The 26,256-nt window shown below is 43.7% G+C and overlaps 1 protein-coding gene across 1 annotated transcript in view; it reads left to right on the top strand.

Moving 5' to 3' along the window:
* The window catches only part of KIF26B (kinesin family member 26B), a 498,005-nt gene that overhangs the window by 398,248 nt on the left and 73,501 nt on the right, over positions 1 to 26,256 (top strand). The window contains exons 7-9 of the mRNA XM_079904855.1: positions 3,628 to 3,721; positions 4,916 to 5,178; positions 7,961 to 8,144. Of these exons, the coding sequence (XP_079760981.1) occupies positions 3,628 to 3,721; positions 4,916 to 5,178; positions 7,961 to 8,144 (541 nt within the window). The remainder of the gene's footprint in view (positions 1 to 3,627; positions 3,722 to 4,915; positions 5,179 to 7,960; positions 8,145 to 26,256) is intronic.

Genomic DNA, 26,256 nt, shown 5'->3' with positions numbered 1-26,256 from the left:
GTATAGGAAGTAGCAATGTTCACACAGACACCATAGGCACTTAGCACGTATTATAGGCTTCATTCATTAGCAAGCTAAGCGTGTGGTTTTCCCAAAGAGTTTTACCATGAGAAGACAAAGTACTCTATGAATAAGTTCTGTAGTTTTTCTCCTCGTTACATTTTTTTGTGTGTTGTACCACCCAGTGGGCTCACTAGTCTAACCCTGACATTGGGTCTAATAAATGGCCTACAAGTAATTTAATTAACACAGTTAAAACTTTTCAAAAGCGAATCTCCCTAAGTCGTAAGAATTCCAAAGCAAACCCTAAATTAAGTGTGGACTATTAATGAGTTTTAGATTTATTCCGGAAAAGGGAGCCATTTTTATTGCTAGTCTTTGCTTACATTTTACACTTGGTTCCAGAGCTCATGTGCTCACTCTTGCAGTTGCTATCGCTTCAGAATGCTTGCTTTTGTTACATTTCCAATATAATAAATTACATTTCTATATAAATTTGTAGTTTTCAAGGAGTTTCATATACATTAACCCATTCTACTCTTCCTGGAATTCTGTGGTATTGAAAAGGGAGGTAGTGCTGTTTTCACATTACAGACAAGGAAACTGAGATTCAAAAATTCAGTCTCTCATTCACAGACTCTTTCTTGAGTGGACATCTGTCCTGGAGTCTTCCTGTTAACCAATCTGCGTCCTGCTCAGGATGGTGTTGTATCTTTGCCCTCTCGCCATTTTATCCACTAGTTACTAGCAGTGTGTCCTTGGGCAAGTCACTCTACCTCTCTGGGCCTCAGCGTCTTCATCCATAAAATGAAGACAAGTTCAAAACGGGCCTCATTGGGCTGCTGTGATTCACTGTGTGGATGCGCATGAGGTGCTTAGAGCAGAGGCAGAACACAGTGAGCGCTCAACAAATGCTACTGTTTTTACCATGCTGTTGTCATTGTTAATAGTAACATCATGCTGCCAGCGTGTTCAGCCTCAGCACCTGTGAAGGAGCACCCTCTGAGCCTCTGAAGCAGGAAAGCAGGAAAGCGTATAGAATGGGCCTCTGCTCTCAGGCCCCTGTTGTTGGCCTGTGAGGCAGCAGCAACCACCGTGACCCAAGGCAGTCATGAACTTTGCTTTTACCCGGTCTTTAAGGACATCCTCCTTATAAGCCACACTCAGTACCCTCGAGTGGCCTCGGCGGTCACCAGCTGCCCATTGCTGGGGCATACCTCTGCTGGTTCTGGCTTTGGGGAGGTGTCTTAGTCCATTTTCACTTCCTTAACAGAACAGCACAGACTGGGTAGCTTATAAGCAGCAGAAATTTATTTCTTACAGTCCTGGAGGTTGGAAGTCCAAGATCAAGGAGCTGGCAGATTCAGGATCTGGTGAGGGCCCCTTCTTGATTCATAGACAGATGTCTTCTCACTACGTCCATTGTGGAAGGTCCAGGGAGGACTCTGGGGCCTCTTTTATAAGGGCACTAATCCCCTCCACAAGGGCTCCACCCTCATGATTAATCACCTCCCGAAGGCCCCACCTTCAAATACCATCACATTGGACATTCAGTTTTAACATATGAACTTGGTGGGGGGTATGGGGAACACAAACATTCCATCGTCACCAGGAAGGGTGGGCAGCAGGACTGAGTCCTGCCGGTGGGTAACAGGCTTCCTGCACGCCCAGCCCTGCCTGTGGCGTCCACTTGGGAAGGCTCCTGCTTCTCTAGGCTCAAGGGGAAAGACAGCAAAGGGCCTCCAGGGGCCATTGTCAGCTAACAAACACCAGATGGACATGTTGCTGACCGCTCTCTTCTCAGTGGACACTGGGCAAGAATTCTGCAAGGGGAGGCCTGCCCACCCTGTGCCCGTGAGGCTGCTCCCGTTTCTCTCTGTCCTCAGGCCTTTGGACGGGTGATTCAGTAATGTGCGTGGATGTGGTCCACACACAACCATCTTTCTCTTTGCTGACCTTGAATCTAATACACTTTGTTTTATGTATGGCTCAAGGTGGGCTCTCAGCCTCCTAACCCCCATCTCACTTTATGTCTGAGGAAGGCAGAGTTCATTTGGTGGTAACTTCTCCTGGCTCTGCAGAGGCACCTTCAGCAAATTCCATCAAGATTCCACCTCAGTCTCAGGGTTTAGCTCCGGACTCTCATTGCCTAGGCCCTGGGGGTGAGACAGATCCTGTGGTCCCCACCGCAGCCTCATCCTGCCACCCACTTCGTTCAGGAGGAGCCCCCAGCAGAGCTGCTGAGGCCATCACCAGAACAACTGACAGTTGTTAGGAGTGTGGTTTTTCAGTTTCGGTTCGGGAGAGAACATTGATTTTCGAACACTTAGCTTCATTGTGTTGTTGCAACCTGGAGCTGAATAACCACATTCAGTGCCGAGGCTGCCGTCCTCAGATTCCCACTGGGAGGCACGTTGCTCCGATGCCCACTGAGCCCCGGGTTTGCACGTCCTCTGAATGCTTCCAGATCTGACTCTGGTGCTGAGGGAGAAAGGAAGGTGCAGCACACGGCGAGTGATTCTGTCCTCCTGCTGCTGTGAAAGCCTCAGAGACTAACCAGAGAGATTTCCCAGACCTCCAAGTTGGTTCACAAAATTTATTTTCTTATCATTTGCAGAGTGCTGTATTGGGTGTTAATGGGGAAATACAAAACGTTACCAAGAGACTGGCCTCTGTCTAAGGATGTAATAATCACATTGGAGATGAGACACATAACAGGCTGGAGACCACCCATTGTAACATACTGACCAATGGTGATTAATAGTGTATACATTGAATGTATCTAGAGAGAAAGAAAGAAAAGGCTGGGTTTTTTGTTTTGTTTTTTGGTGTTTGTTTTTGCGGTACGCGGGCCTGTCACTGTTGTGGCCTCTCCCGTTGCGGAGCACAGGCTCCGGACGCGCAGGCTCAGCGGCCATGGCTCACGGGCCCAGCCGCTCCGCGGCATGCGGGATCTTCCCGGACCGGGAAACGAACCCGCGTTCCCTGCATCGCCAGGCAGACTCTCAACCACTGCGCCACCAGGGAAGCCCAAAAGTCTGGTTTTGAAAAGAGAAGGATGTAGATGGAGAAAGAGGAGAGAGTTATCAGGAAGACAAAGCAGACGTGCATCACAAACCTCCTGCTTAGATTAGAACCATAATGTATCCCAAGGTCACTTTCCTGAAATGACACATCACCCTTTACCCTCTAACAAGCCTAGCCATTTCATAAGCTCTGAGTGTGTGTGTGTGGTGGTTGTGGAGGTGTGTGTGTGTAAAGGAAGGATATCGTTAGCAGAGGGTGAATGGAATATTTAAATACTTGCCCGGGGAGGAGGCCAGAATGGCGTGAGGTCCGTGAAAGCACTCTGCGTTCCCGTTCCAGCCTGTTTGTGCCTGGCCTGCAGAGACAGCAGCTGAAATGTACCACAAATTAGCAGAAGGGTGGTTTGCTTTTAATGTGTGTAATGCTCAGGCTTGCGAGTGAGTGGGAAGTACGAAGGGATCTGCGCACCTCCAGAACTGCGTTAGAGCGGACCCATCTGGAAATGCCATGGCTCTGGGACCCTGAGTCCCAGGAGAGCAGGTGCAAGTTTCCATTGTTAATGGTCGACTCACAGTTTGTGTCTCCTCTTGTGTCTGCCAGGCGGAAGTGTGTGCTGGAACCGTGGCAGAGGTGATCCAGTCTGTGGTCAACGGGGCAGATGGCTGTGTGTTCTGTTTCGGCCACGCCAAGCTGGGTCAGTGAGAGCTTTACTTTTTCATGCTGCTTGCTGGATTTCCCTATCACTTTATCCATTGTTCTGTATTGTACCCGGAGTCCTCGGATGAAGGGAAAGGTGGTTTCCCGCAGGTGCTGAATTGAATAATCATGAATAACCATTTCTGCTTCTTAAATATAGATGCTCATCCTAAGTGGATTCCCAGTCATCTAGGAAAGCCTTAGAGTCCAAGAAATGCACAAAAGGAGGAGTGGGGCTGTTCCCACTCGGTCCAGGTCAGGGTCACGCCCAGAAAGCCAGCGGGAAAATTACATTTCCTGAGCAGGGGTTGCTGGGGAGCAGAGATGACTCCCCTTCCCCAGAGTACTTGGGTTCAACATAATGCCAGAGGGGCAGCCACCAAGCAAAGGCCAGACCACATTAGCACCGGTCTGGGGAGATCAGTCTGCCAGCATCCTTGCTTCCCACCACCCAGCTGTCGGGAATCCACCTGTGCCGAAGCACCTGGGAAAGGCGGCCGCCACACACCTCTTTGAGGGTTTGATGACTGAATCCCCTTGAAGTGCCTTCTTAATCATGACCTGTGGCCATCTGCTCACCAGGTCTCCCTTTACATGCTTGATAAGTTAGTAATATGGCGAGTTCCAAAAAGTGTCCCTGGGCAGGGCTTCCAACAGCAGCTTTGCAATGATGGAGCCGGTTCTAGGCCAGGTCGGAAAGCCCATTTCATCTCACTGCCGCTTTGGTCTTCCTGATCTCTGATCAAAGCAGTGGTCCAGATTTGAATGGAATTTGCCCATGCAAAATATACGCAGCATTTAACTTGCAAAAGGATATAAAGTGTAAGTATGTGGAGTGAATCTGTGGGGTGGTGATAAAAAGAACCATATCAGGGATGAAAGACTTCTGCCTTCCCACCATGAGAAAAACAGTACGGAAACTGGATAGCTTGTAATGTTTGAGATCCTCTCCTCAAGGTCAACTGTGGTTTAATCTTGTCATTAGTCGGGGTTCTCACATTCTTTATTATAGCTATTCCATCAGTAGTACTTGGAAATGTCAAATGTTTAATATTTCTCTCACCTTTTCCTTTCCTCTCTTCCCATTCCCCACTCCCCATGCCTTTCTTCTGCATCCTTGGCATCTATCTTGAGACTATAGAATGATGCCTGGACACTCAAGCTGCTTTTCTTTCCTTCCTCGCTCTCCCAGGAAAATCCTACACCATGATTGGAAAAGACGATTCCATGCAGAACCTTGGCATCATCCCCTGTGCCATCTCTTGGCTCTTCAAGCTGATAAATGAACGGAAAGAAAAGACCGGAGCCCGTTTCTCAGTGCGGATCTCAGCCGTGGAGGTGTGGGGCAAAGAAGAGAACCTTCGGGACCTGCTGTCGGAGGTGGCCACGGGCAGCCTGCAGGACGGCCAGTCTCCGGGCGTGTACCTGTGCGAGGACCCCATCTGTGGCACGCAGGTGATTGCCTCTGGGGCTTGGCTGGCTCCAAGGTGGCTCATCCCTACCTTGGCGGCTGGGGCAGTTCACCTCGTGACTCACTCAACATGCAACCGGGGGAGGCTTGCAAGTGTTTACTTTAAAGTGGACTGGAACTTTATGGCCTGCAGCTGCAGGGCAGCTGCTCGCCCAACCTAAATATTTGTACCTTGAATCTAATTGACAATGAACAGGAACCACAGTTGTTGTAGCACTGGGGGGAAATTGAATTCACTTTCTTTACGCCCCTTTCAAAACAAAAAAGAAAATACCATCTTTCTTTTGTTTAGCGACAAGCGGAAATGTTTACTGCTTTGCACAAACAGCTCCAGCCATCACTGGGGCTGTTTATGGCTCTATAAACTGTGTTTCTGGCACTGGTTTACAGCTGGACTAGTAGTGCTGTAGGAAAAACTAATAACCACTTTCTAATTGGAACCATGATATAATTGCTGGAACCATGGAAGCCAAGAGAAGTTCCAGTTCGCCTTTTCAGGATGTCATGCCTGTTGGGAGTGTTTCTCCCTCGCTGTTTGACAGTAGAGGTGGGAATGACCTGGGAGGACCCTGGTTCATATCCAGAATAATCAGGTTTTCCAGTCGTTAGCTACAGGCTCTATTTTCTAGTTTTATCAGATGCCACCTTTTTAAATAGGTGTTCATTTTGATAAGTACCTGCCTCACCCCAGATGCGACTGTTTTCTCGGGTGAGGATACCCACTCTGTTACACCCATCTACTCATACCTGGCCATGTTCCTCCCCTGCTTAGAGCACCTCAGATCCTTCCACTTCCATTATGAATCCTCGTGGTTCGCAAGAGGCCCTACACAACCTTCCAGCATCACCTGCTACCACTCCCCTCCCTCCTGCCACTCCTCTTAAATTACATTTAGGTCCCCTAAGGAAGCAGTGCCCCTCAAACTTCAGTGTGCATAAGAAGCACTGGTGATCTTGTTAAAATGCAGATTCTGCTTCCGTAGGTCTGGGATTGGGCCTCTGATGACACATTTCTGACGAGCTTCCCAATGACCGACCACACTTTCAGTAGCAAGGCTCGAAGGCACCAACCATCCTCCCTCTTTTCACTCTGGGCCTTTGAACATCCTGTTCCCCGTGCACAGAAGGCTGCTGACTCCTCTCCTCTCGCTCTTCATCTGGCTAACTCCTTATTTGTTGGGTATCAGCTAGTTGGCTCTTCTTCCAGGAAGCCCTCTTAGATGTTTCTCCTGACTGTCGATTGTGATTGCCCGGTCAGTTCTCAGCAACTCCCAAAGGTCCTTACCATGTCTGACTAAAATTGGCTCTTCATAGTTTTAACAGATGCATCAGATACCGTTTGGATATGAAACCTAATTAGAATGCAAACTAAGTGGTCATACAGACATTCATCCAGTGGCTCTCAAACTTCAGTCTTCATCAGAGTCACCTGGAAGACCTGTTAAAACACAGACTGCTGGGCTCCACCTCTAGAATTTCTGATTCAATAGGCCTGGGATAGAGCCCTCAAATGCGCATTTCTCAGCACCTGTGATGGAATCAGTGTCACCCTACCCACTGCTCCCACTCCAAGCATTACTTAGACATTCAAATATGCTGTAACCGCCATTCACTTTTATAACTCCATTAATGAAGTTCCACAGAGGTGAAAGCTCTGGTTAACTGAAGATTAAGAAAAAGAGGAAGAGACCAACATCCTCTTTACCTTCTTGTTGAAGAAGCTTAAACATTCTTTGGGTTATCTTTTCTGCGATAGTAAGTATAAAACAACGAGCGCCACAGAACCTCTCTGAAGGTTGAGGATTTTGATGGTCTCAGGTTCCAGATATCGACTCTCATGATTCAGAATTATAGATACAGTTAGAGTCAGAATAGAAGACTGGCAACATTTGACCCTAAGGCACATACTGCAAATCATTCCTTTGAATAGATCAGAAATATTAGTTTACTTTTCTTCCCTCCCACCCCCAGTAGAGGAGTGCTGGTCAAATGCTGATAATATGGCCCTGAGTAAGGTTTACTATAATTACCAAGGCATCTCATAGGATTTAGACACGTTGCCCACAGTGCTTCTTTAATGAATTAATGAGTACGCCATGAATTTAGCAACTAAAGATAAAATAGATAGCCCTTAAATGATATAGATGAGACGTTCAAGTATCTTGGGTGTTTTCATATGTCTTTTACACTTACTTCTTATGTCTTTTACACTTACTTCTTATTTATAACTATGCTAGTAAATGTGGCCTAAAATTGGCTCTAATTAAATAGCTGGGAAAATTGAGAATTGAGTTAAAGCTAATTAAGTTTTTTCACTTCTTTGTGATACCAGTACTATGTGAACTAAAATCACACTTTGCAACCCACCTGCTTCTAAACACTCTAATCTTTGAAATCAAGATGTGGTCACATCCTTCATGTTTTCTTAGGTACATGGATTGCCCAGGATGTTGGTTTGCTGGCCTCTGCAGAGGTCAGGGTGGGACACCTGCCCCCGTGGATCACCCAGATACAACCATTTGCTTTTCACACCTGATACTTACAGATTCTACTTCAGTTGTAAAATGGGTGAAAATATGTTTCATCCAATAAGCCTGCTCAGTGTTACTTTTCAGATATGAATAAATTAAGCTGAGAATTGCACATGGATAGAGGCCCTGGTTCCAGAAGGACGTCCAGCCTTCAAGAATGCGGAACGGACGGCCAGGCCCAAGTGGCAGGCAAACCGCCCGCCTGCAGCTTCAGTCCTTCCCTTGTGTCTTCCAGCTGCAGAACCAGAGTGAGCTGCGGGCGCCCACTGCGGAGAAGGCCGCCTTCTTCCTGGATGCTGCCATAACCTCCCGGCGGGGCAGCCAGCAGGACTGCAACGAGGACGACCTGCGCAACTCCCACATGCTCTTCACGCTGCACATCTACCAGTACCGCATGGAGAAGAGCGGCAAGGGGGGAAGTAAGTCGGCCTCTGCCCTCGAGCCTCCTTGGCCCTCCCTGGAGAGAAGCCTCTCCTCGAGAGCAGCTGTGACCTTTTTCTTGTTTGTTTGTTTGTTGTTTTGGGCTTTTTTTGTTTTGTTTTGTATTTTGCGGTACGCGGGCCTCTCGCTGTTGCGGCCTCTCCCGCTGCAGAGCACAGGCTCCGGACGCGCAGGCTCAGCGGCCACGGCTCACGGGCCCAGCCGCTCCGCGGCATGTGGGATCTTCCCGGATCGGGGCACGAACCCGTGTCCCCTGTCTCGGCAGGCGGACTCCCAACCACCGCACCACTAGGGAAGCCCAGCTGTGACCTTTTAAAATGTAGTACGATCTGACCAGTGTGGGGTGCACCGATGTGTCTGTCATTCAAGACCATTGTGTAGTCTGGGCTGATGTTTGCTTTCGAACAACCCAGGGGAAAGGGCTCACTCGGTAAAGATGATCTACAGATGTAATTGCCATGGGAACGTGAGAGAACAAATTTTAAAAAGAAAAATGGCTGCTTCATAGTATGTTTTTGTTCAAAAACCTTAAAGGTGCTCATCATGAAAGACCAACATGTATCTACCAAAGCACCCTGGCAATGTTACTAATCAGTAGCTTGAAGCCACTATATGGACCAGAAAGAAACAAAACCATGTCTTTTAAATAGTCTATAAATCAGACTTCTGAATAGCGAACCAGATTCTGGCTGCCTCCCTGCCTCAGGTAATGCCCAACTGTGACATTTCTCTGTAAACACCTATGCCCAGGGCATGCTCTGTGAGCAGCTGCGCCTCCGGGAACCCGAATCAATGTTTATACGGTCCGCTCTTGGCTGTTTTCAAAGCTGGCACCGACCTCGGTGTAATGCTCCATCCTTTGTCTGCCAAGTAGTATATACTCTATGCTCAGGAGTTGAGTACAGCACTTAGCTGTACTCTCAGGTGGGATCCTGGGCAGTGGGCAAAGTAGTCGGTGGATCTCACTGGGCTTTTCTAAAGCAAGTGTGGGCCACAGGGCTGGGCTGGCTGGGCAGCAGCTTCCAGAGTCTCTCTCTGTCCACTTCTACAGGGCTTTCAAAACGTAGGCAACTGGCCCCCAGTGCTCTCCAAATGATTGCCTCAAGGGCGCTGAATGCCCGAAAAACAAACAAAAACCCTGAGTTAGAAGACTAAGCCTGGTGCCTAGAAGTTGTGCAGCTAATTGCCTAATGGGAGGCAATGAACTAACCTAATTCCAGATGGAGCCTGGAATTAAGACATGCGACTGGGACCTTTGGATGGGCTGCCCAGTTTGGGGTCCTTGTTGCCCAAAGACGTGGAAACCGGTTTTCCTGGAGATAGCTCTTGGGGGCTTCTGTTCCCCCTTTCCGCATGGGGGAAGTGGAAGCTCCCTCCTCCCCCCATCTCGATGCCTTTGTTGGCCCAGTCTTCTGTTATTGTTCCTACTCCTTAGTTGTTATTTAGTTCAGGTTTATGAGGTATAATTTAAATTCAGTCAAACTTAACCTTTTTATGTGTTGTTAAATGAATTTTGGCAAATCTGTTCAGTTGTGTACCCACCACCACTATCAAGATATAGAACAAAGCCATGGCTACAGAAAAGTCCTTCTTGCCTTACTAGTCAGTCACCTTCCTAGCCCCTGGCAACCGCTGATCAGATTTTTGTCCTTATAACCTTGCCTTCGTCCAGAACAACCTGTAAATGGAATCATGTGGTCTATGTGTGGCCCTTCAGTGTCTGGCTTCTTTCATTGAACATAACGCATTTGAGACGCATCCATGTTGCTACATGGACCAGTCATTCACTTACATTGCTTGCCGCCTGCTCCTTTAGTTTTGACTGGGCCCAGAGATGCACCCCTACCCCTACTCCCAGGACTAAAATCTCACCAGATATCCTCGCTGGGGCCAGAGTTCCCCTAATGCAGTCTCAGACCCGCCTCCTTGGCTACCTGCACTGACTGCTGCCCAGGAATCAAGAGGTACTGGCCATCACTTGCACCCATGGAGATGTACCATCTGCAGATCAGATCGCTCTTGACAACCAGTGATGGTGATCGAGGTCTGACTGGGGATGAGCAAAATATATTGAATGCGAGTCTTTCAGGGGAGGTTGATTCTCAATGAAGGGCTCGTGTCATGTACAGCACTCCCGTTTAGAATAAATTGCTTAAAGAAGGAAGCAAGGGATTAGGATAGGGATGAAATGATCCAGACCTTTAAAATCTGTAACAGAATTTTTTTTTTTTTTTTTTTTTTTTTTTTTTTTTTGCGGTACGCGAGCCTCTCACTGCTGTAGCCTCTCCCATTGCGGAGCACGGGCTCCGGATGCGCAGGCTCAGTGGTCATGGCTCACGGGCCCAGCCGCTCCGTGGCATGTGGGATCTTCCCAGACCGGGGCACGATCCCGTGTCCCCTGCATCGGCAGGCGGACTCTCAACCACTGCGCCACCAGGGAAGCCCCGTACAGAATTTGATCCACAGTTCTCCTAATGATCTGGGAGCTGGCTTTAAATCCTGCCCTCACTGATTTTTCTGAGTTATGTCTTAGCAGCATGAATGTGGGAATCTGAAAAATGTTTATTTTATTCTTTTAAGCTACCAATCATAATCATAATCAAAGCCTGCAGTGAATTCTTGTACTCTCAGCAAAGGGTGACTTGCAAAAGATCTGATCCTGGAGCCAAATGGCTTCCAAATGGCTCTGAGCAGAAAAGCTCAGGAGGGAAGGATAATCCCTCCCTCTAGGTTTCTAACCAAGTTAAAACAACTTGCTTTCAGGTTTTCACTTTCTTTCATGGTTCTGCTTTCAATTTGGAATCTGAAACTAGAGAGGAATCTTGAAAACAAAGAAACAATTAAATTATTTCAACTATAAGAACTTAACGTATAGCTTCCACAAAAGTGTAGACTGGGACATTCCCTAAACCCAACAATCTACCCAAGTCCTCACCTAACAAATCTTGGGCACTTATTAGATATTTAACATCAAATTCATTTTCTTCCTATTTATAAATTGTGAAAGTGAATGGCTTTTAAATAATAAGTTCAGGTTAAAAGACAAGGCAGATGCTATTAATGGCCTCCAAAACCTAGTGAGGTACTTTCTAACGTATCTGTAGATGAGAACAAAGAAAAAAGGCAGGCATCCAGGCTGATGTGGGTGTTAGCCCCGAAGGACCTGGGGGCATCACCTGCCTGCTACAGTACCTGGCTTCCAGTGAGGAAGGGAATCCAGGCCAGAATGCACACAGCCTCCTAGCCCACGGCTTGCTTGACTCAGTGCCTTTATATCTGTTTAAAATATAATGAGGAGATCTGGAGTGTTGTTTAAAACGGAAATTTTGTTTACTTATATATAAGCAATAATCCCTGCGGACCTGGCAGCCAGAACTCCATTAAGGAAAAGTTTATTAATTAGTCCCCCTGCAGGGAAACAGAGCAGAGCGAGCTGCTGGTAACTGGCCATCAGAGGCCAGTGAAGATGCTGGATTCAGTGATCTCTGCTGCAAGAACTAAACACACCATGTGTATGTGGGCACCTGGAGCTTATACACATATATGCATTTTATAAACACACACGTACATACACATATGCACATATAAGTGGACAGACAAAAATGTTTACAACATGTCCAGGCAAGGTAGAAAAGAAAATTCTGTGTGGACGTATCACTGCTTTGCAGATAGCACTGGGTTAAGCTTAAAATATTCCCTGCTTTAAAATCTTTGGAGCGTTAGTGGGGCTGATTCTTCACCTGTCGTGGAGCCTTCCCCTGCTTTGCAAAGCTATGTCTGTAAAGGCTTGAGATTCCCCTTGGGAACTGCAGCAATGGGGAAGGGACCCTAAAACCATGACAGTCAGGAGGTGCTCCTCATAAAGATGAGTGAATTAGGAGTCCAAAGCCAGATGCTACGAGTGATACTTCAGTGGAATACGTTCACAATACAGAATTTTCTAAGTCCTATTGATTAAGATGGTTTTTAAAAGCCTCACTTTGATGAGTCATCTAAGCTTGCAAGCAACTATTGCCCAGGACTGAGAATGACACTAGGTCTCTGATTTGTTCATTCACGTTATTGCCTCCAGGGGAAGTGTAGAGGCCAAGTGCGGACTGGGCTGGCTGTGTGTGCACCTGTGTACCAGCACCCAGGCATCCATCTGTGTGTGTGCACATGAACCACCATGTGAGGACGTGGACATTCATCTCTGCCTGCACTCATCTGTTTACAAGTCTTATCTTGGTTTTCTTTTGACCACCAAACCCCTCTTTCCTATATCTTGGAATGGCTTGAATCAGCTGATGCCCTATCCAGGGCTGTGCTGTCCATAGGACTCTAGAGATCCATTATTTGGGTGGTAGATGTAGGAAAAGGGATCTAGGAAGGAGCATTGCTTCTAAATGATGCAGAACTGGGCCTCTGCTGTCCCGCATTGCAAAGCCCTGTGCAGCGAGGATGGCCACACATGGCGGGGCTACTTCAGGGCTCTCGTGTTCCCCTTGGTCAACAGTGAAATGACAGTTTGATGTTTTTAGATTTTTGTAATACAATTTTTAAAATATTTGGCCAGGAGACAATTTTCCAAACCGTGCAGTGTGGAATTCCCACAGTGGTCACTCATGGCCTTCCCACCACCTGCATCAGAGCAGCAGTTCCCAACCTCCTCTTGAAGCCTGAGACCCCTGCTCTACCTCTTTCAGCAGATAACCAGCTTCCTGTTTAAGGAGAAGAAAGTCAGTCTGGCTATGACCTCAGCTTCTGTCCTCTTAGCATCAAACCTCCTTGTCCCTGTACCTCATTTTCCCCCACTCCTTTCCCATAGGTCTGCTTCCTCCCATCTCCTTGCCTTCCTTATCCTTTCCCCTTCTGCCTTTTCTGGGACCCCACCAATTGGGGCTCCATCAATCGTCTTTTTGTGCTTTTATTTTCAGTCTCTCCTACCACTGAAGTCAGGGCTGTCTCATCTTGGAAGGAAGGGAAAGGAAGAAACAATAACGTCAACAATAAAAAACCTTGTCTGTACCTTACTTCCAACTGAGACCCCATCAGTCGTCTTTTTGTGCTTTTATTTTCAGTCTCTCCTACCACGGAAGTCAGGGCTGTCTCATCTTGGAAGGAAGGGAAAGGAAGGCACAATAACATCAACAATAAAAAACCTTGTCTGTACCCTACTACCCCCTTGAGCTGCCTCCCCATAAGTCTTTCAGATTCTCCCCTCTGTGGAATATCTTTCTCCTTTAAGTCCCATAGCAGTTTGGGGGATGTTAAGCCACAGCCTTACTCACCTTATATCTCAGTCATTCTGGGCTTTCTAAGGCTCATCAGACTACAGGCTCCCTGAGGACAGGGTCCCCTGTCATCTGGCCCCCTGTCCTCCACAGCCTAGAGGTGTGTCTGCACATCAGACCTTACATGTCACACCACATGAAATGTGTGCTGTATGTTAAACAGTGAGTGAATCTCTCCATTACGTAGTTGCAGCTGTTTCAGAAAGAGAGCGACCATTCAGTTACTTTTTGGGTAAGCAGGTGGTGTGAGTTCACAGCCCTGTTATACAACAGGGTCAGAAGGAGTTATCAGTTAACGAGAAAGTTAGGTTAAAAAGGGAAATCGTATAAAAGGATACATTCATGTCTTAAAACACTTTCAGCTTAAAACATACAATTGTGTGTTTATTCATCGGTCTTCTGATACAGGGCCATGGCTTTCTCTTTGAGATGAGTTTTCAGCTTTAGATTCTGACTTTTATAAACCACACTCATTAATAATAGTCTGGTTTTTGCTTTCAATTTCTTCTGAGCAGTTGAAGAACTTAAGAGACACTTGTGCAGCTAACTGGGTATAGACTTTCCCTAGCTTCTTAAAATTTTTTCTACTCTGTAATTTCTCATTCACACCTGATTCAGCATCTTTTTTCAAAAATTAACTCATTTTAATCACATCTTTCCAAAGCATTGATTTCAGGTTGTTTTTAGAAATATTAGCTCTCTTTACATAATCATATTTTGTTGGTTTACATAATATTTGATTGTATTTTTATTTATAATATCAAGTACAAGTGGCATAATTAGGTTTAGGAGGAAACCCAGCTGACCTGTTGATAAGTGTACAGCTCATGTTTTTGGTGCAAAAGTGCATAGACAAACTGGGAACAGCCAGCACACCTCACAAGCGTACAACGTGCTGTGGGCATCAGGCAGCATGCCTGACACAGCTGACGGAGGGCCTTGGTTAACCTGGCCAAGTGGCAAGACCATGGTTCCCAAACTTTGCTGCACAAGAGAATCACCTGGGGAGATTTTCAGCTAACCCCAGTGCCTGTGTCGTACTCCAGACCAATTACATTAGAAAGCCTGGGAGTGGGAGCCAGGCATCCGTATTTTCTAAAGATTCCACGGTGATTCTGATATGCAGCAAAGTCTGGGAACCACTAAGTTATAGGAAAGTGAGTTAAAAGAGTTTCTACATGCTTTATAGTTAGCTCTGGATTTTTGTCTTAGATTCAGCATCTGTTTTCTATGAGATCTTAAGTGATTTATTTAGCATCTGTGAACCTCAGTTTCCTCATCTGTGTAAAATAGTGCCAATGCTTGCACTACAGGATCGTTGTAGGAATTAAGTGATTTTAGGAGAATTTAGCATTTCCTGGCACCATGAACATGAGCTGGGAGAGTCACTCAGGAGTGAATTAGTATATTGTTTCCTGTGGGAGAGTAAGGCATGTGGGTAATTTCATTTGGTCAAAGTCTAGACTTGAAATATACATATTCAAATATAAATAGTCTCAAGGCAGACTGGGTTATGTTCTAAACCTTGAAGCTGTGACCTCAGAAATCTGAAAAGTCCATGAGGAACCTGCTTCTTACCTGCCATTAATTATCACCTATTTTGTTCATTGATTCTAGAACTTCTTTCTCTCCAGCCACCTGCAGTCATGGAAATTCATGGTCACAGCAGGTGGCCTGTGCTCACTCACTTTGTACCATTTCAGATTTAGCACCATGTGTGAAGTTCAGAATTCTGTGACTACTGAAACTCCAGCGGATATAGAGCAAAGTTGATTTTCCATTGTTAAAAATGTGACTCTCATTGTGACTCATGCAGGTATAATTATAGGTATTTTAAAATATTATTCTTCAGCACAGTCTAAACTGTGCCTCTTGTTCTCTGTGTTCTGTTTTACTACATGCACATTATGCATTTTATTCCATTACATCAAATGGACTACTGAAAGTCCAAATTGGTCCCTGTCTTTGCCCTTTAATCTGTGGAGCGAATGAAATATCTGAGCCTCTCCTGTCTATATAATTAGGTTGCAAAACAGATGACATTTTGCTTTAAAAATAACTATTTCCCTTGCACACTGCCGTGGACTGATCTTGCATGATACAAAACGGGATAAGAGAGAAGTAACATATTATGTCTTTCCTTTTAAGGATTTTTAAAAAATTAATTTTACTTATTTATTTTTTTGACATCTTTATTGGAGTATAATGCTTTACAATGGTGTGTTAGTTTCTGCTTTATAACAAAGTGAATCAGCTATACGTATACATATATCCCCATATCTCCTCCCTCTTGCGTCTCCCTCCCACCCTCCCTATCTCACCCCCCTAGGTGGTCACAAAGCACCGAGCTGATCTCCCTGTGCTACGCGGCTGCTTCCCACTAGCTATCTATTTTACATTTGGTAGTGTGTATATGTCCATGCCACTCTCTCACTTCGTCCCAGCTTACCCTTCCCCTTCCTCATGTCCTCAAGTCCATTCTTGAGGATTCAGATGTAGATCTGCATCTTTATTCCTGTCCTGCCCCTAGGTTCTTCATAAACTTTTTTTTTTAGACTCCATATATATGTGTTAGCATATGGTATTTGTTTTTCTCTTTCTGACTTACTTCACTCTGTATGACAGACTCTAGGTCCATCCACCTCACTACAAATAACTCAATTTCGTTTCTTTTATCGCTGAGTAATATTCCATTGTATATATGGGCCACATCTTCTTTATCCGTTCGTCTGTCCATGGACATTTAGGATGGTTCCATGTCCTAACTATTGTAAATAGTGCTGCAGTGAACATTGTGGTATGTGTCTCTTTTTGAATTATGATTTTCTCTAGGTATATGCCCAGTAGTGGGATTGCTGGGTCGTATGGTAGTTCTATTTTTAGGTTTGTTTTTTTTTTTGCAGTACGCGGGCCTCTCACTGTTGTGGCCTCTCCCATTGCGGAGCACAGGCTCCGGACGCGCAGGCTCAGCGGCCATGGCTCACGGGCCCAGCCGCTCCGCGGCATGTGGGATCTTCCCGGACCGGGGCACAAACCCGTGTCCCTGCATCGGCAGGCGGATTCTCAACCACTGCGCCACCAGGGAAACCCTATTTTTAGTTTTTTAAGGAACCTCCATACTGTTCTACATAGTGGCTGTACCAGTTTACATTGCCACCAACAGTGCAAGAGGGTTCCCTTTTCTCCGCACCCTCTCCAGCATTTATTGTTTGTAGATTTTTTGATGATGGCTGTTCTGACTGGTGTGAGGTAATACCTCACTGTAGTTTGGTCTGCATTTCTCTAATGTTTAGTGATGTTGAGCATCCTTTCATGTGTTTGTTGGCAGTCTGTATATCTTCTTTGGAACAATGTCTATTTAGGTCTTCTGCCCATTTTTGGATTGGGTTGTTTGTTTTTTTGATATTGAGCTGCATGAGCTGCTTGTAAAGTTTGGAGATTAATCCTTTCTCAGTTGCTTCATTTGCAAATATTTTCTCCCATTCGGAGGATTGTCTTTTCATCTTGTGTATGTTTTCTTTTCCTTGCTATATTTTCCTTGAATTTTTCTTGCATTTTATTTATTTTTTATAGAGCAGGTTCGTATTAGTTATCTATTTTATACATATTAGTGTATATATGTCAATCCCAATCTCCCAATTCATCCCACCACCATCGCCCTTCCACACCCACTTTCCCCCCTTGGTGTCCATATGTGTGTTCTCTACATCTGTGTCTCTATTTCTGCCTTTCAAACCGGTACCTGTACCATTTTTCTGGATTCGACATATATGCATTAATATACAATATTTGTTTTTCTCTTTCTGCTCTTTATTTATTTTTGTTTTTATTTCCATTTTTCTAGGAGGTGGGTCAAAAAGGATCTTGCTGTGATTTATGTCATAGAGTGTTCTTCCTATGTTTTCCTCTAAGAATTTGATAGTGTCTGGCCTTACATTTAGGTCTTTAATCCATTTTGAGTTTATTTTTGAGTATGGTATTAGGGAGTGTTCTAACTTCATTCTTTTAAATATAGCTGTCCAGTTTTCCCAGCACCACTTATTGAAGAGACTGTCTTTTCTCCACTGTATATTCTTGACACCTTTATCAAAGATAAGGTGACCATATGTGTGTGGATTTATCTCTGGGCTTTCTATCCTGTTCCACTGATGTATATTTCTGTTTTTGTGCCAGTACCATACTATCTTGATTACTATAGCTTTATAGGATAGTCTGAAGCCCAGGAGCCTGATTACTCCAGCTCCGTTTTTCTTTCTCAAGATTGCTTTGGCTATTCAGGTCTTTTGTGTTTCTATACAAATTTTGAAATTTTTTGTTCTAGGTCTATGAAAAATGCTGTTGGTAGTTTGAGAGGGATTGCATTGAATCTGTAGATTGCTTTGGGTAGTATAATCATTTTCACAATGTTGATTCCTCCAATCCAAGAACATGGTATATCTCTCCATCTGTTTGTATCATCTTTAATTTCTTTCATCAGTGTCTTATAGCTTTCTGCATACAGGCCTTTCATCTCCTTAGGTAGGTTTATTCCTAGGTATTTTATTCTTTTTGTTGCAATGGTAAATGGGAGTGTTTCCTCAATTTCTCTTTCAATTGTGTTATCATTAGTGTATAGGAATGAAAGAGATTTCTATACATTAATTTTGTATCCTTCTACTTTACCACATTCATTGATTACCTCTAGTAGTTTTCTGGTGGCATCTTTAGGATTCTCTATGTATACTATCATATCATCTGCAAAGAGTGACAGCTTTACTTCCTCTTTTCCAATTTGGATTCCTTTTATTTCTTTTTCTTCTCTGCTGTGGCTAAATCTTCCAAAGCTCTGTTCAATAATAGTGGTGAGAGTGGACAACCTTGTCTTCTTCCTGATCTTAGAGGAAATGGTTTCAGTTTTTCACCATTGAGAATGAAGTTGGCTGAGCGTTTGTCATATATGGCCTTTATTATGTTGAGATAAGTTCCCTCTGTGCCTACTTTCTGGAAGGTTTTTGTCATAAATGGGTGTTGAAGTTTTTCAAAAGCTTTCTCTTCATCTACTGAGATGATCATATGGTTTTTCTCCTTCAATTTGTCAATATGGTGTATCACATTGATTGATTTGCGTATATTGAAGAATCCTTGCATTCCTGGGATAAACCCCAATTGATCATGGTGTATGATCCTTTTAATATGCTGTTGGATTCTGTTGGCTTGTATTTTGTTGAGGATTTTTGCGTCTTTGTCCATCAGTGATATTGGCCTGTAGTTTTCTTTCTTTGTGACATCCTTCTCTGGTTTTGGTATCAGGGTGATGGTGGCCTCGTAGAATGAGTTTGGGAGTGTTCCTCCCTCTGCTATATTTTGGAAGAGTTTGAGAAGGATAGGTGTTAGCTCTTCTCTATATGTTTGATAGAATTTGCCTGTGAAGCCGTCTGGTCCTGGGCTTTTGTTTGTTGGAAGATTTTTAATCACAGTTTCAATTTCAGTGCTTGTGATTGGTCTGTTTATATTTTCTATTTTTTCCTGGCACAGTCTCGGAAGGTTGTGCTTTTCTAAGAATTTGCATATAGTTGCTTACACTAATCTCTCATGATCCTTTCTATTTCTTCAGTGTCAGTTGTTACTCCTCCTTTTACATTTCTAATTCTATTGATTTGAGTCTTCTCCCTTTTATTCATGATGAGTCTGGGTGACGGTTTATCAATTTTGTTTATCTTCTCAAAGAACCAGCTTTTAGTTTTATTGATCTTTGCTGTCGTTTCCTTCATTTCTTTTTCACTTATTTCTGATCTGATCTTTATGATTTCTTTCCTTCTACTAACTTTGGGGTTTCTTTGTTCTTCTTTCTGTGATTGCTTTAGGTGTAAGGTTAGGTTGTTTATTTGAGATGTTTCTTGTTTCTTGAGGTAGGATTATATTGCTATAAATGTCCCTCTTAGAACTGCTTTTGCTGCATCCCGTAGCTTTTGAGTCGTCGTGTTTTCATTGTCATTTGTTTCTAGGTATTTTTTTTATTTCTTCAGTGATCTTTGGTTATTTAGTAGTGTATTGTTTAACCTCCATGTGTTTGTACTTTTTACATATTTTTTTCCTGTAATTGATATCTAATCTCATAGCATTGTGGTCGGAAAAGTTACCTGATACAATTTCAATTTTCTTAAATTTACTAAGGCTTGATTTGTGACCCAAGATATGATGTAAGTTGGAGAATGTTCCATGAGCTCTTGAGAAGAAAGTGTATTCTGTTGTTTTTGGTTGGAATGTCCTATAAATATCAATTAAGTCCATCTTGTTTAATGTATCATTTAAAGCTTGTGGTTCCTTATTTATTTTCATGTTTGATGATCTGTCCATTGGTGAAAGTGGGGTGTTGAAGTCCTCTACTATTACTGTGTTACTGTCGATTTCCCCTCTTATGGCTGTTAGCATTCGCCTTATGTATTGAGGTGCTCCTATGTTGGGTGCATAAATATTTACAATTGTTTTATCTTGTTCTTGGGTTGATCCCTTGATCATTATGTAGTGTCCTTTTTGTCTCTTGTAAAGGTCTTTATTTTAAAGTCTATTTTGTCTGATATAAGAACTGCTACTCCAGCTTTCTTTTGATTTCCATTTGCATGGAATATCTTTTTCCATACCCTCCGTTTCAGTCTGTATGTGTCCCTAGGTCTGAAGTGTGTCTCTTGTAGACAGCATATATACGGGTCTTGTTTCTGTATCCATTCAGCCAGTCTATGTCTTTTGGTGGGAGCATTTAATCCATTTACATTTAAGTAACAGCATATATACAGGTCTTGTTTCTGTATCCATTCAGCAAGTCTATGTCTTTCGGTGGGAGCATTTAATCCATTTATATTTAAGGTAGTTATCGATATGTATGTTCCTATTACCATTTTCATAATTGTTTCGGGTTTGTTATTTTAGGTCTTTTCCTTCTTTTGTGTCTCCTGCCTGGAGAAGTTCCTTTAGCATTTGTTGTAAAACTGGTTTTGTGGTGCTAAATTCTGTTAGCTTTTGCTTGTCTGTAAAGCTTTTAATTTCTCTGTCAAATCATAATTAGATCCTTGCTGGGTAGAGTAATCTTGGTTGTAGGCTTTTCCCTTTCATCACTTTAAATATGTCCTGCCACTCCCTTCTGGCTTGCAGAGTTTCTACTGAAAGATCAGCTGTTAACCTTATGGGGATTCCCTTGTATGTTATTTGTTATATTTCCCTTGCTGCTTTTAATATTTTCTCTTTGCGTTTAATTTTTGACAGTTTGATTAATATGTGTCTTGGCGTGTTTCTCGTTGGATTTATCCTGTATGGGACTCGCTGCGCTTTCTGGACTTGATTAACTATTTCCTTTCCCATATTAGGGAAGTTTCCACCATAATCTCTTCAAATACTTTCTCAGTCCCTTTCTTTTTCTCTTCTTCTTCTGGGACCCCTATAATTTGAATGTTGGTCCATTTAATGTTGTCCCAGAGGTCTCTGAGAGTGTCCTCGATTCTTTTCATTCTTTTTTCTTTATTCTGCTCTGCAGTAGTTATTTCCACTATTTTATCGTCCAGGTCACTTATCCATTCTCCTGCCTCAGTTATTCTGCTATTGATTCCTTCTAGAGAATTTTTCATTTCATTTTTTGTGTTGTTCATCATTGTTTGTTTGCTCTTTAGTTCTTCTAGGTCCTTGTTAAACGTTTCTTGTATTTTCTCCATTCTATTTCCAAGATTTTGGATCATCTTTACTATCATTACTCTGAATTCTTTTTCAGGTAGACTGCCTATTTCCTCTTCATTTGTTTGGTCTGGTGGGTTTTCACCTTGCTCCTTCATCTGCTGTGTGTTTCTCTGTCTTCTCATTTTGCTTATCTTACTGTGTTTGGGGTCTCCTTTTTGCAGGCTGCAGGTTCGTTGTTCCCGTTGTTTTTGGTGTCTGTCCCCAGTGGCTAAGCTTTGTTCAGTGGGTTGTGTAGGCTTCCTGGTGGAGGGGACTAGTGCCTGGGTTCTGGTGGATGAGGCTGGATCTTGTCTTTCTGGTGGTCAGGACTGCATCCGGTTGTGTGTTTGGGGTGTCTGTGAACTTATTATGATTTTAGGCAACCTCTCTGCTAACAGGTGGGGTTGTGTTCCTGTCTTGCTAGTTGTTTGGCATAGGGTGTCCAACACTGTAACTTGCTGGTCGTTGAGTGGAGCTGGGTCTTAGTGTTTAGATGGAGATCTGTGGGAGAGCTTCCGCCATTTGATATTTCATGGATCTGGGAGGTCTCTGGTGGACCAATGTCCTCAATTCAGCTGTCCCACCTCAGAGACACAGGCCTGACACCCGTCCAGGGCACCAAGACCCTGTCAGCCATGTGGCTCAGAAGAAAAGATAGAAAAAAAGAAAGAAAAATAAAATAAAGTTATTGAAATAAAAAAATTTTAAAGTATTAAAAATTAAAAAGTAATAAAAAAAAAGAAAACTGAAGAAAGAAAGAAGAGAGCAACCAAACCAAACAACAAATCTACCAATGATAACAAGTGCTAAAAATTATACAAAAAGAACCCAAAAAACTGGCCAGACAGAACCCTGGGCCAAATGGTAAAAGCAAAGCTATACAGGTAAAATCATGCAAAGAACCATACACATACACACTCACAAGAAGAGAAAAAGGAAAAAAATATATATATCTATATATAAAAAAAAGGAAGAGAGCAACCAAATCAATAAACAAATCTACCAATGATAATAAACTCGAAATACTAAACTAAGGTAAATATAAAACCAGAAACAAATTAGATGCAGACAGCAAACACCAAGTCTACAGTTACTCCCAATGTCCACCGCCTCAATTTTGGGATGATTCAGTTGTCTATTCAATTATTCCACAGATGCAGGGTACATCAAGTTGACTGTGGAGATTTAATCTGCTGCTCCTGAGGCTGCCTGGAGAAATTTCCCTTTCTCTTTTTGTTCACACAGCTCCTTGGGTTCAGCTTTGGATTTGGCCCTGCCTCTGCGTGTAGGTCGCCTGAGGGCGTCTGTTCCCCGCCCAGACAGGAAGGGGTTAAAGTAGCAGCTGATTATGGGGCTCTGGCTCCCTCAGTCCGGGGAGAGGGAGGTGTAAGGAATGCGGGGCAGCCTGCGGTGGCAGAGGCCAGCATGACATTGCAACAGCCTGAGGTGCTCTGTGTGTTCTCCCAGGGAAGTTTTCCCTGGATCACGGGACCCTGGCAGTGGCGGACTGCACAGCCTCCCGGGAGGGGAGGTATGGATAGTGACCTGTGCTTGCACACAGGCTTCTTGGTGGCTGCAGCAGCAGCCTTAGCGTTTCACGCCTGTCTCTGGTGTCCGCGCTGATAGCTGCGGCTCATGCCCGTCTCTGGAGCTCATTTAGGCTGTACTCTGAATCCCCTCTCCTTGTGCACCCCGAAACAATGGTCTCTTGTCTCATAGGAGGTTCCAGACCTTTTCCTGGACTTCCTCCCGGCTAGCTGTGGCGCACTAGCCCCCTTCAGGCTGTGTTCACGCAGCCAACCCAGTCCTCTCCCTGGGATGTGACCTGCGAAGCTGGACCCTCAGCTCCCAGCCCCCACCTGCCCCAGCTGGTGAGCAGACAAGCCTCTGGGGCTGGTGAGTGCTGATCGGCACCAATCCTCTGTGCGGAAATCGCTCCACTTTGCCCTCTGCACCCCTGTTGCTGCACTCTCCTCCATGGCTCCAAAGCTTCCCCCCCATCTCCACCAGTGAAGGGGCTTCCTAGTGCGTGGAAACTTTTCCTCCTTCACAGCTCCCTACCAGAGGTGCCGGTCCCATCCCTATTCTTTTGTCTCTGTTTTTTCTTTTTTCTTTTGCCCTACCCAGGTATGTGGGGAGTTTCTTCCCTTTTGGGAGGTCTGAGGTCTTCTGCCAGCATTCAGTAAGTGTTTTGTAGGAGTTGTTCCACATGTAGATGTATTTCTGGTGTATTTGTGGGGAGGAAGGTGATCTCCACGTCTTACTCTTCCACCATCTTGATGGTCTCTCACCCTTTTAAGGATTTTTATTGAGGAATAGTTGGAGGTAAACAAAATATAACATCCTTAATGTGGAAAATTCTTTGCCACAGGTGTACCAGAGCCACTGGAGGGCCTGCAATGAAATGTTGTGCTTTCTTTAAACCTTTATCACTGTTTTTCTCAGTACTAGATATGGAAGTTGAGGGTGGGATGGGCAGAGACAAGGTTGGGCTCAGGACAGTGTTTCCCAGACATTTTCCTTGCTCTCCTGCATCAGCACTGTCCTGTGGACTCTGCCTGCAGATGTGTGAGCTTCCAGACACTGCCTGCATGCTCCTTGCACACCCAGCAGAACCCAGACACACCCTCATCCCACGCCCTGCATCAGCCTTCTCAGCCAACCCCTTTTCCACCTTGTCCCAGGTGACCTGGCTTCTCCAACAGCTTTGGGAAGTCACCATTTCTACCTTTGCTGTTTTCCTTCCATGCAGAGTAGAAAGCAGAGGGAATAGTGGCTGTCCTAGAGCAATAGGAGGTGGGCCAGTTCTGATGGTGTGGGCTGGGTCACCCTGGAAAGGTAGGAATCCAGAGGCCTGAGAAGTAGGAGTCTGCTGCTGACTGGGGATTGGGGGCAGGAAAGGGAGATGATCCAGGAGCTCGGGTGATATGCTGAGGGCCACACTCCCCTGGGCCAGTGGGGCTTAGGACAAAAAGGCAGCTCGTAGCTCCTGCTGTCCCCAGAACTGGCTGAGGCCACATGGTGTAGGATGAGGAGTATATGTCTTAAAGGTTTGAATCCTAGCTCTACCATGATCTTGGGCATGTTTCCTTTTTTTTTTTTTTTTTTTTTAAATAGCTTTAATGAGATATACTGTAGATACAATAATCCACACATACTTAAAGTATATAATTTGATAAGTTTTGTCATATGTATATACCCATGCAATCAAGATGTTGAACAAATTCATCACCCCCAAACGTTTCTTTGGGACCTTTTGAAATCACTCCCTCTAGCTCCTTTTCCTTCCTGCTCCCCATACCCAGGTAACCACCACTGAACTCGGCTTCAGTTCCTATACATTAGTTTGCATTTCCTAGAATTTTATATAAATGGAATTCTATCACACAGTCTGTACTATTTTGAGTAGCTTCTTTCACTTAGCATAATTATTTTGAGATTTACTTTGTTACATGTATCAATAGTTCATTTATTTATATTTCTAAGTAGTAATCCATTGTCTGGATGACCACAGTTTGCCTGTCTATTCATGTGCTGATGGACATTTGTTTTATTTCCAATTTGGGTATTACAAATAAAAGTACCATACCCATTCATGTACAAATCTTTATGTGGACATAATATTTCCTTTTCTTTGGGGTGAATACCTAGACAAACTGGAATAGTTGGACCATACATGAATTTATAACTTTTTAAGAAACTGCCAACCTGTTCCCCAAGATGACCACACCATTTTATATTCCCACTAGCCGTACATGAGCATTCCAGTTCCTCCACATCCTCACCAACACTTAGTATGGACAGTCTTTTCAATTTTAGCCTTTTATATAATAGATATGAAGTCGTATCTCACTGTGGTTTTAATTTGCATTTCATTAATGACCAGTGATGTTTAGCATCTTTTCATGTCCTCATTTGAAATCCATACATCTTTGGTGAGGTGTCTTTTGCCCTTTTTAAAATTGTTTTTTGTCTTACAGTTAAGTTTTGAGAGTTCTTTATGTACTCTGGTTATAAGTCCTTTATCAGATATATGACTTGCAAATACTTTCTCCCAGTCTGTGGCTTATCTTTTTACTCTCTTAACAGTGTATTTTGAAAACTATGAATATTCAAGGTTAATGAAGTTCAATTTATCTCTGTGTCTTTTATGAATCATGTTTTTAGTATCATATCTAAGAAATGTGTGCCTAACCCAAGATCAAAAATGTGTCATATTATGCTTTCTTCTTGAAGTTTTATAATTTTATATTTTACATTTAGGTCTTTGATCCATTTTTAGTTAATTTGTATATATTTTTATGCATTAAAGTTTTTTTTATATGGATATACCATTTGCTGTAGAAACTATCCTATCTATACTAAATTACCTTCTCAACTTTGTCAAAAATTGTCCATATTTATGCAGGTTTATTTCTGGACTCTCTATTCTACTCCATTGATCTATTTTTTTAATCTTTACACCAATACCACACTGTCTTGATTATGGTGGCTTTATAGTAAGTCTTAAGATACTGTTAGCCATAACAGTATGAGAAAACCATAATTCAAAAACAGTCATGTACCACAATGTTCACTGCAGCACTATTTACAATAGCCAGGACATGGAAGCAACCTAAGAGTCCATCGACAGATAAATGGGTAAAGAAGATGTAGCACACATATACAATGGAATATTACTCAGCCATAAAAAGAAATGAAACTGAGTTATTTGTAGTGAGGTGGATGGACCTAGAGTCTGTCATACAGAGTGAAGTAAGTCAGAAAGAGAAAAACAAGTAAGAAAAACAAGTACAGAGTGAAGTAAGTCAGAAAGAGAAAAACAAATACATATATATGGAATCTAAAAAAACAAAATGGTTCTGATGAACCTAGGGGCAGGACAGGAAAAAAAACACAGACGTAAAGGATGGACTTGAGGACACAGGGAGGGGGAACGGTAAGGTGGGATGAAGTGAGAGAGTATCATTGACATATATACACTACCAAATGTAAAACTGATAGCTAGTGGGAAGCAGATGCATCACACAGGGAAGTCTGCTCGGTGCTTTGTGACCACCTAGAGGGGTGGCATAGGGAGGGTGGGAGGGAGATGCAAGAGGGAGGGGATATGGGTATATATGTATACATATAG

Source organism: Stenella coeruleoalba (assembly GCF_951394435.1).
Source record: "Stenella coeruleoalba genome assembly, chromosome: 1".
Taxonomy (NCBI): Eukaryota; Metazoa; Chordata; class Mammalia; order Artiodactyla; family Delphinidae; genus Stenella; species Stenella coeruleoalba.
Note: the sequence above shows the minus strand (reverse complement) of the source record. Positions and strands in the feature narration are given on the sequence as shown.